The 16,877-nt window shown below is 34.6% G+C and overlaps 1 protein-coding gene across 9 annotated transcripts; it reads right to left on the reverse strand.

Annotated features, from left to right (window-relative positions):
* Window positions 1-848: 848 nt before the first annotated feature.
* LOC118505294 (elongation of very long chain fatty acids protein AAEL008004-like) lies at window positions 849-14,356 on the reverse strand. 9 transcript variants are annotated; one of them, XM_036040890.1, is made up of 9 exons: window positions 10,062-10,549; window positions 9,904-10,000; window positions 7,214-8,980; window positions 2,540-5,765; window positions 2,066-2,127; window positions 1,658-1,989; window positions 1,482-1,587; window positions 1,268-1,404; window positions 849-1,184 (listed from the first exon to the last, which is right to left on the reverse strand). In XM_036040890.1, exons 4-9 carry the CDS (start codon window positions 2,674-2,676, stop codon window positions 1,026-1,028), a joined length of 933 nt encoding a protein of 310 aa, XP_035896783.1. In that variant the 5' UTR covers window positions 2,677-5,765; window positions 7,214-8,980; window positions 9,904-10,000; window positions 10,062-10,549; the 3' UTR covers window positions 849-1,025. The 9 variants fall into 9 exon arrangements, with proteins under 9 accessions (XP_035896783.1, XP_035896784.1, XP_035896782.1 ...); XM_036040891.1 differs by lacking the exons at window positions 9,904-10,000; window positions 10,062-10,549 and adding an exon at window positions 13,867-14,356; XM_036040889.1 differs by lacking the exon at window positions 9,904-10,000.
* Window positions 14,357-16,877: the final 2,521 nt, after the last annotated feature.

The raw sequence follows: 16,877 nt of genomic DNA on the forward strand, positions 1-16,877 counted from the left end.
CAAGGGAAACGAAAGGTACATTAATTAAGTATTTTCATATTTTCTTGGAACTATTGTGCTTGCATTATAACAGTAATGACCGAATAGACAACACGCTTAGTATGGGTTCCATTCCCGACTTGTTCGTACGTAAATTCTCTACTGTAACTGGTACCTAATATAATTTGACCTTATTGTGGATTTGAAAGATATTAAGATGTAGAACGAAAAGTAAAGTTTGTTGTAGCCCTTTTTGCTCTAAAATGAAATCTTTAGCAATACAACAACTTTTTGTGGAATATATGAAAGTTAGGTCGATAATTTTAATGACTATTTATTTATAATTTAAGTATGACGGCTTGCACCATATTATCGTATAATTTTAATAACTACTATGGAGTAAATGATCTCGTCATTATTTCGGATATCTAATAAGTATGTCGTACAATATGCTGTTCAGCGATGAAACAAAAGTTTAATCAACGATAAACGATGAAAATTACGCATTGACTTTTCACTTGTTTTGTTTTTCGTTGCAACATTTGTTAGTTTGTACATTGTTAATGATCAAACATTGTTAATAATGATCTCGTCATTATTTCGGATATCTAATAAGTATGTCGTACAATATGCTGTTCAGCGATGAAACAAAAGTTTAATCAACGATAAACGATGAAAATTACGCATTGACTTTTCACTTGTTTTGTTTTTCGTTGCAACATTTGTTAGTTTGTACATTGTTGTTAATACATACTGAATGTGTTCATTACTCAGTCTGTTAAAGTTCCTTAAGAATGTACAAGAGTTTTAGCCTTGTTGAGACACTTCTATAATTTGATGATTTATAAGTACACAGCAGTAGATTGGAATACTGTTCCAAATATTTTTATTTATTCATTATAAGAAAAGTCCCTTACAGCGCATTTGATAGTAACATAAATGTTTTTAACTTCTACCGATTATTGTTATTAAAAACTAGTATATAATTCTAATAAGTTTAACAAAGACAGAAAAAAAATCTTTTGCAACCTACTTCTAAAAACTTTTTATTTCTTTTTAATATATGTTTTAATGTAAAAATCAGCAAACAGCGTAAACATAAACATATTTTGTGTGAATCCAATAAACAGTAAAACTTTCGGAAAGTCGCAGTATCTACCCACTAAAGGTACTCCGAAATGTAGCATAAGGATAGTGAACTGGATCTGTAATACAAAATAGAGGGGAAAAGATTTTTTATTTAATTTAAATTAATGAAAAGTCTCAAAAATGTCACAAATCATCATACTAGCTGGACTTGAGTTATGTGTCGTTTCCACCATAAAGAATTCTTCAACTCAGGTTTGAATGATGTAAGGAAGTAATAAAAGTACATGATAACGTGTACAAAACTGTTTATCAATCCCAACAATGTTGCATGGCTTCCTGTAAGTTATGTTTCGATATGAATTATTAGCATCGAGTATTGACAACGTCATCTTAGTGTACAACCAAATGCTTACCAGCTAAAAATTTTGTAAATATATACGTAGCTAGAACCATTCCTGCATGATGATAGGTATGAAGAAATGTTATTTGATTGTACTTTTTCCGCAACACGAAGAAAACCTTAATTGAAGAAAAAAAAGATAACATGTGTCAAATTACAAGCTTATTGTTTAAAGCGTCAAAATCTTACCGTGTCTAGCAGATCGATTATTTTAGAAATAAAATAAAGATATGTGATAAATATGAGCTTGCGCCTCGATGGGTTGTCTTTTTGGTTTATCGTTTCGCAACTCCAGCTATAGTCTGCAGTAAAGTAGGAGTTTAAACCACCAACAATTCCGATGTAAAGATTCAAAAAGATCTGTATCAAATTATATATATTCATAACCGTCGTTAGGTCTAGAGGTTTTTGGTGTTTCATCAGCCGACGTCCCCAATCATAAACGAATTTTAGATACAACACAATGATCGCTGCAATCGGCCATGGCGAACCTAGCAAAGGATAATTTTCGATTCGAGGATCTGTGAGTAAACATGAAATTAAAATGTTTAGAGCACGCTAAATATAATAATTAATGTATCAAGTTGCACTACAAACCTTTGTATTCGGTGAAAAAGTAATTAAACGTTTGGTATATATTACGCAACACTAACGCCATGCTGAAAAGCAACTCAACACGTTAAAAAAGCGGTTTTTACTCGTTGCGCTGAAAATTTTCTTCAATGTTCAATATAAACCCGCTAAATGCAACTGATACGTTTAAAACACACTGACACAATTCAAACTTAGCAACACGGCCATGTCGTCTCTACCGGATAAAAACACACACAAATTCGATTCAAATTTGCTCAATTTTTTTACAGTTTATAATATGTATTGCAGAGCATAAACATATTTATTGCTGCCAGAATAATCTGGCTAGTGCATCTATTATTGCACATTTTCTTGAATCATCTGATTCTAAAATGTTGGAATTACAAGCCACAAACCTGAACTATCTTATCACGATCTAACTATGCAACTATGGATTGATCAAACGTTCAATTACGAATGAACCGCCAGTCCACATACAGGCAATCACCAATTTCAACCACCAGCACAAAAATGACCAACAAAATGCTAAAGTTACCACACGGCACCTCTCTTGGTTGATTGTTCAACATGTGCGAGTGGCTAGTCTTTGTTTCTGCCAGCTGCATACGATGCATAAATTACAGAATGTCTGGCCTCACATTTTCTACCAAACGATACAGAAACGTTGCAGTAACCATTTGAATAACAATCGGTACTTACAAATACATACAACTCGCTGTTGATAGTAAGCTGTACGTAATATCATACGAAACTCACTGTTAGTAATCATTCAGGAACAGGCAAATCACCTTATTGGGTTACATAAATACGCAAATTTAGAGAATAGCAGACCCACCTAGTACAAAACTGTTTTAATTACGATTGGGTGGTTTTATTTTAAATAAGAGTCAGTGATCTCTCACGTTCTCATTACTGTTAACTTTGACTGTGTTGTTTTTGTAATCGACTCAGCGATTAAAGTAGTGCTGCATGTGCTTTGCTATTGAGCTTTGATCGGTACCTTATTTCTAACATTTCAATTAAACATAAAATGTAAAGGGGAAGTAAATTACTGCAAAATTTTTAAACTAGGTTACATTGCTAAGTATAGAGTCATGTCCTTAGTATCATTATTTATCAGTTTGTTCATTTCTAGGTATGTATTTTTTTCATTTCATTCGAAATATTTCGAAATTATTTATTTTTAAAGTTACTTACAGGGTTAAACATATCATAGTCATGTAGATACATAAACACAATAAAACAAACAAATTAAAACCTTAAAATTTTCAATATTGTTTTAACTCATAACTACATTGCACACTGTAATGCAAAGAAGAGGAAGAAATTTAACCGTTTTGTATTATTCCGCATAGCATAACTCACAAGTAAACTACAGTCGTCCATTTGAGTAATTGCTAAATGTATAAAAATTTTAGTAAAAAGTTAAAACGTAAAATTTAATTTCCATGGTCCATTAAAATCATTATAAGAGAAATGATTTTATTTGTTACCGGCATGGAGTGATACATTAGATCATTTCAAGTATTAAAACATATCATCGACGCATAATATGTGTATATATCGTTACAACACAGTTTATGTATTTATTTCCAAAAGTAATTCTCACACAAGTTAAGCTTGCCTTCGATATTACAATGTAGTTCACGTTGCGTACAATAGCTACACACTTTGCATAGTGAATACATTCATTTGTAACCACGATTTTAGGTGAGTCCTAGCATTTTACCATTTCCTTTTATAATTTTTTGGTGATTTAAAACTATAACTTCCTTGATCTTCGGAGATTTTCTGACAACATTTTTTTTTAACAAACTGCACAATATTAACATTACACGTTGCAGCACCAAGTGTCCGGCATTAAACAGTCTTGTGTACGAAACAATGACTTCAACAAAAACATTCGCAAATGTGGTATTCGTTCAATGTTATTCACTTATAATATGGTCTAAGCAACCTTCTGTTACCTTTTTTTGCTCTCATCAGATTTATTCATGATCGTTTCAGAAAAAAAAACTTCAATTTTAACAGGCGGGACTTGTATCAGATTCTTGTTGCTAATATCATATTTGTATGCTTGTACATGTATGCATGCTTAATCCTTTTTTCTGATCACAAAAAAAAAACATCGTTTGTTTACTATTGTTTCTCGGCTATTTAATTAAATTTGTTTGATATAATTCTCATAGACTTGTTAACTTTGCTCGCTACAACTTGATTGTTTCAATTGGCAGTTAATATTTTGATAAATCTTCGTGTATTTTTAATAATTTGTATGATATCAGAATTATCACTGTATCATACACTTTATTTAAGATATTATCTGGCGTCTTTAAATTTCTATTTATGTCGCAACAGCCATTAATAATGAGTAATGTTAATCATTCGCAAATAATATTTGATTTGCCGACCCGCCTTGAATTTCTCCAAATAATCTTCTTATAAAACATATTATCAGAAAGGTAATAGGAATGAAGATGGGACACATTTTTTAATTCATCACGAACGGCCTGACCGTATTGCTATGGAACACATAATATGGTAAAAAATAACTCATAAGGTTCGAATGAAGATATCAAACATTAAAAGAATAAAATTATTCTGCTCAAGGTAATTGCTTGCTCTTAAATTGAGAAAAGGAAATGTCGTATTGCTAGAACATAATGAGGTTTACACTGACATGTATCACAAGTATCAAATAACATAATTGAAAACTTTTAGAATTATTATTCCAGAATCCACAACATAACACCTAACTAAATAAAACAATAAGCAATAAAATTATAAAATGCTGTAGTATGTACTTCAACTGAAACGCACACATTTTTCAGTGGTTATGTGTTTAACAGTCTTACAAGAAATGATAGCATGCGATTGACTAGAGTTATATTTACTCAAGCTAGCATGGATTATACGCCGCACTGTTCCTTAATAGCTTAAGCTCTCCTAATTGTTCGGTATGTATCAGTGTGGAATGGATAGTATCAAGAAATGAACAACATTTTCTTATTTTCCCCAGAGGTTGGATCTACTTTAATATATCACTGTCTTACAAATTGGTCATTTTATTCGAATCAGATGTCAATTGCATGGAAACTGTCCTTTCACCGCACTGCAAAACCAACAAGCAACATAAAAAAAACCATTTTAGTTCTATCAAACACATTTCATACTATTTCACAGTAGATTTTTTATTCTTGGATTCTTTATAAACTACTCACCGTTTGAATACATAGGACATTTTGTTATAAAATATCATTTAATTTGTTTACATTAATGCTAAAGCATTTTTCCTTTGTAACCGTTTTGTGTATGTAAGGAGTGTATAAAGTAAGATCCAAGGGAAATTGATTTAGGCATCGGTGGGATCAACGTGAATCCTTTGGCTAGGCTAAGTACTTCATTCGATCAATAAAATGATATTCTTTGCATTTCTTAAAATATTTCTATTCACATTAAGGGAATGGCAATTAAGGGAAATCAATAATATTCGCAGTGTGATTACGTTACCAAAGTTACCAAAGTAGTCCAGCTTATTTCGTGTCATCTTCTCCTTCCGACGAACTCCGAATCGTGTTGTATGATGAATTTCGACTTTTCAGCATTCGTAAAAAGCTTCCTACTGCAAAGATGGTTCGACGGTGTCGATGAAAAATTCCTTGATACAGTGCATCTCTTAGTGCCTTGCGGTCATCGACGACTTCTACTTGCATAGTTGGTGTAGTTTTTTGAGCAATCATTAATGCACAATGAACGATGCCCTCACCTGTAGGGCATGTAAGAATGATAATAAAAAATGAATACGTTAGCTCATTTGTTTATCAATCCATAATCACAAACAAATTTGTTGGCTATGCATTGCTACGTTGTATTGGAATGCAATTTATATTACACCCGATTCAGACCATCTCTCCAGACGAATGATTGACTATCCAACTACAGGCAAATTAATTTAAAGAAACCAGAAATGATAGACCATGATCTTTTTGAAAATGCAATCATTTACTAAATCGTATAAATTTGATAACGTGACAACCGTTAACTACTACATAGGGTGCTTAACAACATTACAAATAGGAGCAGGAAGGACGGCTCTACGGTAGTAATGACAGCAGCAACGATTTTCACACAACAAGACCGGGGAGCGATTCTCATCCATACCTTTTCCCCCTAGTGAGAACTGGCTATCAAATTATGTGGTATCAATAAGTCTAATAAACTAGAAATGGTAGGCATCAATCAAGAGGTCGTTAGCCCTCAAAGGAAAAAAAGGGAGTAGAATGAAAAAAATAAAACCTTTATTGTAGTTCTTTTGGTATTTGATTTTTTAAATAGCGGTTTATTGAAATTTGCATTTGCCTAACGAGTCAAAAAACTTTTATTTATTTATAATTCCAGTATTACGGCATGACGCCGTATTGTCAACACCGCATGTGTTGACGATTACATATTCACAAATATTAACAAGGCATTTCCTCCCTGTTATTCTGCCTTATCCCGGGCATGCTCGGTTGTCAAAAAACTTTTGCTGATATAAAAAATTATACACAAAAAATAGAAAAATAAATTGACATCTCGCATGTTACCGTCATTTTTGATAACATAAATGCCTTCAACTCTCTCACAACGTATTTAATTTGTATAGGTACTTCAGGTATCTTACGAAAGACCTTTTATGCGAGAAGATCTTTTCCATGTAATTTATATGGAAAGTCAAATTGTCCGTCCTAAATTTCTTTGCGATAAGCAAATATATTTTTGTAGGTAGCTTACTAGCTTTATGTATATCACATAACACAATCCTCAGCAGTTGTTGAAGGAGAACCGGCCAGATGATGTTTGTTACCGAGCCTGTCGTGTGAAAGGCTGACGTTGCTATTAGCAAGCCACTTGACCTCACTTCGTAAATACATATATAAAAATATATTTTGTTGGAATATATGTATGTAATTACCATGTAGCAAATTTATTCAGTGAAGTCAGAAATGAGAATAAAAGTTACTTTTAATGGTTTTGGAGAGTGATCAAAGGTTAGTGTTACGCGAATTGACCATAATTCATAAACAACTTTGCGTAGCGCTAATGGAATCTTTTTTATCCAATTGCAACTGGTTAATAAAAATAAATACGTATTGCTGATAAATGGAATACCTGTGGTAGCGGCTGGTGATTTTGGCGAGCCAATTTCGTCACTAAATGTTCGTTCTTTTAGTTTCCGATGTTTCATGATGATCGCAGCCGTAGTTGTTACAACAGTGCTAGAGCTGGCACCTAAACTGCTGCTTGAAGATGCTGCTGTGTTGGTCAAGTCAGCCGGGCTGCTAGTCTCTCGAGCTTTGCTGTTGATGCTGCACGAATCGACCAAATTTAACTTCATGCTTCTCTTCACCAAATCTGTATCCCCAACGTCATGGTTGTAAGGATTAGTTGCGGCTGTAGAATTTGCTGTAGACGAGCAAGGTTGATTTGACTGGTTTTCTAGTGAGCCTGTTGTGATCAGCTCCAAATCAACCGTTTCTCGATCTGATGCTGATGCGATGATTGGCCTGAGCGAGATATCTAGATCAATCGATTTTTGACTAACCGCACTTTGCGATACTATTACACGATTATCACAGACCTGTCTATCCGATTCTACATCCATAATTGAAACCATGCTATACGATCTCCTGAGCAAATGGATAATTTACACGCACATTATTTATCACACACGGATACCACTTTAAACAGCAAACTTCCGGAAAAACCACCCGTCATAAGTACATACGTGTCATAACTGGTCGAGTTTATTAAAGCCGCGAAAAACTTATGCTTTTTCTGTTGCATCACGGAGGTCGAGCTTCACTGCAAAAGCTATTACGGATGGTGGGTTTCAACGCACTACTTTCATTAATAATCAGCTCAGGAATTTTAAGGAAATGATTACTGTCACTGTTGTTATTTGTTAGATTTCTTTCACTACATTCTTTCCAACGATCACTTTTAATAATTGAAATTTCACTCGAACTGCACTCTGTGTTTTGGTCGTTGTTGTTTGTCTCCAGATTAACTTCCGACAATATGAGTTGTGCGTATTGTGCTTCCGTTTTCATATCATTCACGCTGCTACATGAACAGTCTGTAAGAATAATTCTCGGGCCAACCTGTTGTGCTGTCTCGGATGCATCACTGGATTCCAGTTTGAAGTTGTTAAATTGTTCAAGCAGAACGTCGAGCTTGTATTGATTATTTTCCTCTTGTATTTCAAAGGAAGATGTAGTCATAATACAAAATTTATGTTCTTCTCTTGACTTTTCTTTTCTGGATAACAATGTTACAGCCAATAACGGTGTTATTTTCGTCTTTATGAAGTTACTGCTGGGTAAAATTGATCTCACACTTATGTATTCCAACGACAGTGGAATAACTTTTTGCACAACTGGTGTTCCACGCTGTTTACGATCTATTCTGTTCGCACAAAGAATCCTATATGAAATCCTGCGAGCATCGTTCACGAACAACATGCTGATTTTCCCATCTTACAACCTATAGCCATATTTGGTTCACGTTTACCGTATAACAACTGCATTTAGGTATCTGCATTAGCAGGCACGTTGCAACATACATTATCACGAAAACCATTGCTCCCCTGTAACACTCGCCTTACACACGTGGTATGAAGCCGATTAGGAGACACATTTTTTTCATTTGTTTGAGCGTGAAGCAACATTTTCTAATGGCTTAAACGATGGGTAATTGTAGGAACCGATTATAGGGATGTTTAAAACCTTTCTGTTACTCTATTGTTCTATTTACTTCACATGGCGTAGAAGACAGTTGGGAAATTAGTGCAGTTGAAAGGTTTCCAAGCAAACGTGATTGTTGTTTTAGTGACTCAGCTTCTGTTGCATTCCCGGTTTTGCGTTATGGCATTGTTTTCTGATAAATAATAAAAATACAAATTGAAGAGAAGTAGGGTTAAATATTATTAAAATTATCATTTAGAACACGAAGAAATTGAAAAAGATTACAAACACTCCTCCCAGTAGTATTAAAAGGTATGTTATACTATCAAAACTATGAAATTGTCTCTAATTGCATTATGATTAAAAATAACTGTGCTAAAATTAAAGCTGCTACATTGCTCTTTGTCATTTATCTTGGATACCGAATTCTTGCTAAAAACCAAACAATTTAATTAATTTATAGATTTTTAACATAATAGGATGCACAATACATCGACTATCCAGAAACATGTACGTTAAGTAAAAAAAACCCAAATGGAATCCAAAGACCTAGATAGACATGTGTCCTTCGAAAAAACAACAATAAAGCGATAAAAAATCCAAATAATTTACACCATGAGTGGCATTGCTCTTTGCTCTAGTATTAAAATATACTACAAGAAAAAACTCTACGATAATTTTTATCTAAAGCTCTCATAGACAATGATTGCGCGTTTCTATTGTATTGCACTTTCGCTGTTATATTCGAAATTGTATTTCTTCGGTTTGTCGGTAAAGGAAATCAATGTTATTTTTCAATCAACATTATTATATATATATATATTCTTCCATACACAACCGAGCATGCCCTGGATATGGCAAATAACTAGGAGGAAATGCCTAGTTAATTTTGTTAATTGTTTATTTTCGTGAATTTAACTCACAGTCACCACATTCAGTAGTGACAATACGGCATCAGTCCGTAATACTTAATAAATAAATAAATAAAATAAATTATTGTATAAATTTGACCTTTCTTAAGATGTAGTATAAATCTAAGCATGAATCTAAGAATCTAAGCTGGTCAAGCACATGTATACATTACATCAAATTATTCATAATATACAAGGCACTTACTACACCGTTTTTAAAAGTAATCATTGCGCAACAACCATAGATAATAGGGACATTTCCCACCTTGAGACGTAATTGAAAGAAACTACTGAAATGAATGCTAGCAATGATAATATTGTTAAAGTGGTTTGAAAAACAGTAACATATTGCACTTAACTCACCACTTATGCTGATTATCCTGTAATTTATGCTGATATTCCTGTAATTTGTTGCTGTACATATCTTTGAGATTAAGTGCTTCGCAAGACACACGCATAATTCTGTGCAAGTTTAAAGCATCACAATAAACAGACTATTTCTAAGAGACTAAGCCACTCAGAAATACATTCAAGTAATAGCACACGATACAACAAGATGATTTAAGTTTATTTGTCTACTGTACAGCACGTGGATATTGACCGGTTTCTATCCTTTCATGTAATGTATTTGGAAGATGAAAATTAGTGCAAACCCATGTTTTTCACAATAGAAGACTGCTCTATACCAATACATTCAACATGCTTTAAGCATGCGCATTAGCAATCATTTCTTCTTACCAAAAAAAAAAAAAAAAATACAAACTTCATCAAAACACACATACATATTCCTTTAAATGCAGTAAAACTTTCATCGCTTAGTCATAGTGAGCAGCACACACAAAGAACCGGTATAAATACGTATTTCTATCATCTGTGTATGTTTTTATACCTGTTGAAGGACAATCAATAAGGCTATTTAAGTTTCCATTTGTCAAGCACTCTGTACGAATCATAAAATGTCTCTTTGCGTCGATTGTTTCTTTTCGTACAAAACGCTTCTTTTTGTGGGTTATAGTTATATTATTTGTCAAGCTTGTTGAATCAAAATAACTGGGAGCTGGATAATTAAACTTGCATTGTAGCAAAGCTAACAGGGCGTCTACATTGTTAGCGATTTTCCCGCCGCGACAGTATCCCAGTTGGTACAGAAGATTTTTGAAACTGTTATAATATCAACCAGTTCGTTTTATTACATTCTTGTTATATTTCAACCAGGAATAACAATTGTCAAGATGTACTCTAACGATTAAAAACTATGATCTAGAAAAAATAATCAATTTTATATCAATATTTCAATACCTATCAACAAAAAAAATTCATGTTAACAGGAAAAACAATTCGACAAGCTTCAATTAATCATCGGGCAGAGACCAACGATGTTTGGTAGGGCAGAAATTAGCGTAGAAGCATTTTCTTCGCATGTACGACCGTGATATCTGTTATTATTAATTAAATTATTCATAAAATTACACAATATAGATTAAAAACTGGAGAATAAAAAAAGCGTATTTTGCTTAAAGCTACAGCGTCCTTAATTGTTTGATTATGCGTTTTGATTTTCACGGTAAGACGTTTGGCGCCATCTAGGAGTCGCCGGAAGCAAGCAGACTATAGGCAATTCGCAGTACATCAAACAGCGTCTATTTTTTATCTCAATTGACCAGGTTAAGAATTTTTACTATGTTATTGTTGTTGTTTTGGATGAAAGAGACTTCGGTCCCTCAACGATTTTTTTGTCTAACAGTATTTTTTTTCGTATGAAGTTTTGATTTTCACAGCGGAATGTCGCTAACAATGTAGACACACTGTAAGACATTTGGCGCCATCTAGGAGTCGCGGGAAGCAAGCAGACAATGAGCAAAAGGCATTACATCAAACAGCGTTTATTTTTTATGTAGACTGACCAGGTTAAGGATTTTTAAAACGTTGTAATTGTTGCAATGTCTGAAAGAGACTTTGGTCCCTGAAGGATTCATTTGTTTATAAGATTTTTTGTAGATCAGGGTTACGCAGACTGTCTTATGCATCGCTAATGGACCACTGCACCTAGCAGTGAGTGCCGTCCTGGCTGGTGTGGTCACCATCTGCCTTCTGTGGCCAATGCCAGGTGCAGGTATGTAGCGATGAGATGCACAAGCAGGTAAAGAACGAGGAGATGCACATTCAGGTATGTATGATATGCTTTTGAAGGTATCGGTTCTAGACAGCGTCGATGATTTATGAGAAAAAAATCAATAATTTATGAGAAAAAAATCGCATTCATTCATATATTATCTTGTCGTATTGTTGATACCTTTGAATATTTTTGAACATTATATTTTCCGTCAACCGAGCACGCACGGGATAAGGCGAAATATCTGGGAGGAAATGTTTTGGTATTTTTTATGTGAATTTGTGTTTTTTTTTGGTACTTGTATTTCGTCAGCACATGCGGTGCTGACAATACGGCTTCAAGCCATCATAATAAATATATAAATAAATAAATAATTAAATATATTTTCCGTCGTTTCATCAAACCGCATGCATTCTTCTTGCATGCATATTGTCGTATCTTTTTTTGCTTTTAAATTGTCTGTCTTTAATTTATCTATTTTCAGTCGTAATTACTTTCCTTTCATATTGTTCAAGTATGTTCGTTTTCCTTTTTTCGCTTTCATCGTAAGTTTATTTATATCTTGCAATTTTATTTTTCTATACGATTTAGCAGTTTTTAAACATGCTTTTAGAATTCGATATATTTTGAAGTCTCCGATGTGAATTGTATTTTGTAATTTAGCTTCAGGTAATACAGCCATTCCGTCTTTTATGAACAAAACTAATTTTGCTGTCGTTTGGTTTAAATTTCACCTTTTTTCCCTAGTTCTTTTTATATCTTCACTATTTTTTCTGTTTTGAACTTGTAATCATCAACACATGCGGTGTAGACAATACGGCATCAAGCCGTCCTAATAAAATTATATTTATTTATTTATTTATGTTTCTAGTAAGACGGCTTAACGCCGTAATGACAACACCGCGTGTGTTGATGATTATGAATATGAATTAAAAATGCATTCCCCCCCTCTTTTATTTTGCATTATCCCGGGCATGCTCGGTAGTGAGTATGTGGCGATTGCAGTGTAGTTGTCCAAGTCTATTGCAGAGGTTATATCGACGATTTGGTCCGGGTCTATTGCTTTTTATTGATTTGTTCATGGTAGTAAGGTGTGTGAAACGGAACTTCCTTCCGTGTTACGGATCTAGATTGTAACAATACAAAAAGAAAACAGTAATAAGTACAGTTTTGTGTTTGTGCACTGGTACTTATTTTTTTATTTCACTTAAAACACAATTAAAACGAACATTAAAACAAACGTAAAATACGAGGCCGCGCGCGAGCCACGTCTGTCCGGGAACCGTGATGAGCAGAGAGTCCTCCAGGATCCGCATGATCCTTACTCACGAACTTCTACGCTCTTAAAGCGCATCCCCGATCGTTGCTAGAGCGAGACAGCCATATCCGCTACACATCGGATGCTGTCAGTTCCCAGACGGCATAGAGCGCACGGTTAGGGTACGTTCTAATCAGGATGCAACATCTCCCCCGGCTAATTGAACTGATAGGCTCCAAGCCGACGCGGAAGTCTTCTAACTCGAGAAGACCTGCGTGGCAAATCTAACGGCCGCTGAGAGGTCCTACCTTTTTAACGGTTGGAAAGCTCGGGAGGATGTAACGATTGGGATGTCGTCACAGGGACATCCGTCGGGGCGCTCGGTGCTAGTGATGTTAATGCGAACGATGACGGTGGTGGCGCGGACGATTCTCACCTGCTTGTCTCCGATGCCGGCTGGGTCGGTTCATGTCGGGAAAACGAAGGCCATTCCGCTAGCAGCACGTCGAGCGGAATCTGATGCTTCTGGGTTGCACTGTCAGCGACACGTCGCCTTATTTGGTTTATGTGGCGCCGAAGTAAACGTCCGCTGTCCGCAATGACATCATACATAACTCTTCCACAGCTTCGCACGATCTTTCCAGGTATCCACTTCCAAGAGTTTCGGTGGAACGATTTTGTAGACTACTGAAAAGACTACTTTGTAGACTACTAAAAGAAACTACTGAAATGAATGCTAGCAATGATAATATTGTTAAAGTGGTTTGAAAAACAGTAACATATTGCACTTAACTCACCACTTATGCTGATTATCCTGTAATTTATGCTGATATTCCTGTAATTTGTTGCTGTACATATCTTTGAGATTAAGTGCTTCGCAAGACACACGCATAATTCTGTGCAAGTTTAAAGCATCACAATAAACAGACTATTTCTAAGAGACTAAGCCACTCAGAAATACATTCAAGTAATAGCACACGATACAACAAGATGATTTAAGTTTATTTGTCTACTGTACAGCACGTGGATATTGACCGGTTTCTATCCTTTCATGTAATGTATTTGGAAGATGAAAATTAGTGCAAACCCATGTTTTTCACAATAGAAGACTGCTCTATACCAATACATTCAACATGCTTTAAGCATGCGCATTAGCAATCATTTCTTCTTACCAAAAAAAAAAAAAAAATACAAACTTCATCAAAACACACATACATATTCCTTTAAATGCAGTAAAACTTTCATCGCTTAGTCATAGTGAGCAGCACACACAAAGAACCGGTATAAATACGTATTTCTATCATCTGTGTATGTTTTTATACCTGTTGAAGGACAATCAATAAGGCTATTTAAGTTTCCATTTGTCAAGCACTCTGTACGAATCATAAAATGTCTCTTTGCGTCGATTGTTTCTTTTCGTACAAAACGCTTCTTTTTGTGGGTTATAGTTATATTATTTGTCAAGCTTGTTGAATCAAAATAACTGGGAGCTGGATAATTAAACTTGCATTGTAGCAAAGCTAACAGGGCGTCTACATTGTTAGCGATTTTCCCGCCGCGACAGTATCCCAGTTGGTACAGAAGATTTTTGAAACTGTTATAATATCAACCAGTTCGTTTTATTACATTCTTGTTATATTTCAACCAGGAATAACAATTGTCAAGATGTACTCTAACGATTAAAAACTATGATCTAGAAAAAATAATCAATTTTATATCAATATTTCAATACCTATCAACAAAAAAATTCATGTTAACAGGAAAAACAATTCGACAAGCTTCAATTAATCATCGGGCAGAGACCAACGATGTTTGGTAGGGCAGAAATTAGCGTAGAAGCATTTTCTTCGCATGTACGACCGTGATATCTGTTATTATTAATTAAATTATTCATAAAATTACACAATATAGATTAAAAACTGGAGAATAAAAAAAGCGTATTTTGCTTAAAGCTACAGCGTCCTTAATTGTTTGATTATGCGTTTTGATTTTCACGGTAAGACGTTTGGCGCCATCTAGGAGTCGCCGGAAGCAAGCAGACTATAGGCAATTCGCAGTACATCAAACAGCGTCTATTTTTTATCTCAATTGACCAGGTTAAGAATTTTTACTATGTTATTGTTGTTGTTTTGGATGAAAGAGACTTCGGTCCCTCAACGATTTTTTTGTCTAACAGTATTTTTTTTCGTATGAAGTTTTGATTTTCACAGCGGAATGTCGCTAACAATGTAGACACACTGTAAGACATTTGGCGCCATCTAGGAGTCGCGGGAAGCAAGCAGACAATGAGCAAAAGGCATTACATCAAACAGCGTTTATTTTTTATGTAGACTGACCAGGTTAAGGATTTTTAAAACGTTGTAATTGTTGCAATGTCTGAAAGAGACTTTGGTCCCTGAAGGATTCATTTGTTTATAAGATTTTTTGTAGATCAGGGTTACGCAGACTGTCTTATGCATCGCTAATGGACCACTGCACCTAGCAGTGAGTGCCGTCCTGGCTGGTGTGGTCACCATCTGCCTTCTGTGGCCAATGCCAGGTGCAGGTATGTAGCGATGAGATGCACAAGCAGGTAAAGAACGAGGAGATGCACATTCAGGTATGTATGATATGCTTTTGAAGGTATCGGTTCTAGACAGCGTCGATGATTTATGAGAAAAAAATCAATAATTTATGAGAAAAAAATCGCATTCATTCATATATTATCTTGTCGTATTGTTGATACCTTTGAATATTTTTGAACATTATATTTTCCGTCAACCGAGCACGCACGGGATAAGGCGAAATATCTGGGAGGAAATGTTTTGGTATTTTTTATGTGAATTTGTGTTTTTTTTTGGTACTTGTATTTCGTCAGCACATGCGGTGCTGACAATACGGCTTCAAGCCATCATAATAAATATATAAATAAATAAATAATTAAATATATTTTCCGTCGTTTCATCAAACCGCATGCATTCTTCTTGCATGCATATTGTCGTATCTTTTTTTGCTTTTAAATTGTCTGTCTTTAATTTATCTATTTTCAGTCGTAATTACTTTCCTTTCATATTGTTCAAGTATGTTCGTTTTCCTTTTTTCGCTTTCATCGTAAGTTTATTTATATCTTGCAATTTTATTTTTCTATACGATTTAGCAGTTTTTAAACATGCTTTTAGAATTCGATATATTTTGAAGTCTCCGATGTGAATTGTATTTTGTAATTTAGCTTCAGGTAATACAGCCATTCCGTCTTTTATGAACAAAACTAATTTTGCTGTCGTTTGGTTTAAATTTCACCTTTTTTCCCTAGTTCTTTTTATATCTTCACTATTTTTTCTGTTTTGAACTTGTAATCATCAACACATGCGGTGTAGACAATACGGCATCAAGCCGTCCTAATAAAATTATATTTATTTATTTATTTATGTTTCTAGTAAGACGGCTTAACGCCGTAATGACAACACCGCGTGTGTTGATGATTATGAATATGAATTAAAAATGCATTCCCCCCCTCTTTTATTTTGCATTATCCCGGGCATGCTCGGTAGTGAGTATGTGGCGATTGCAGTGTAGTTGTCCAAGTCTATTGCAGAGGTTATATCGACGATTTGGTCCGGGTCTATTGCTTTTTATTGATTTGTTCATGGTAGTAAGGTGTGTGAAACGGAACTTCCTTCCGTGTTACGGATCTAGATTGTAACAATACAAAAAGAAAACAGTAATAAGTACAGTTTTGTGTTTGTGCACTGGTACTTATTTTTTTATTTCACTTAAAACACAATTAAAACGAACATTAAAACAAACGTAAAATACGAGGCCGCGCGCG

The sequence above is a fragment of the Anopheles stephensi genome, chromosome 2 (genome assembly GCF_013141755.1).
Source record: "Anopheles stephensi strain Indian chromosome 2, UCI_ANSTEP_V1.0, whole genome shotgun sequence".
Taxonomy (NCBI): domain Eukaryota; kingdom Metazoa; phylum Arthropoda; class Insecta; order Diptera; family Culicidae; genus Anopheles; species Anopheles stephensi.

Excerpts from the sequence above, each read along its gene's own strand:
- LOC118505294 (XM_036040891.1), bottom strand. The coding sequence starts at position 2,676 with ATGCATCGTATGCAGCTGGCAGAAACAAAGACTAGCCACTCGCACATG. Across the intron at positions 1,588-1,657 it reads TAATCGATCTGCTAGACACG|GTTTTCTTCGTGTTGCGGAA; the intron begins GTAAGATTTTGA and ends TCTTCAATTAAG. Across the intron at positions 1,185-1,267 it reads ACATAACTCAAGTCCAGCTA|ATCCAGTTCACTATCCTTAT; the intron begins GTATGATGATTT and ends TTTGTATTACAG.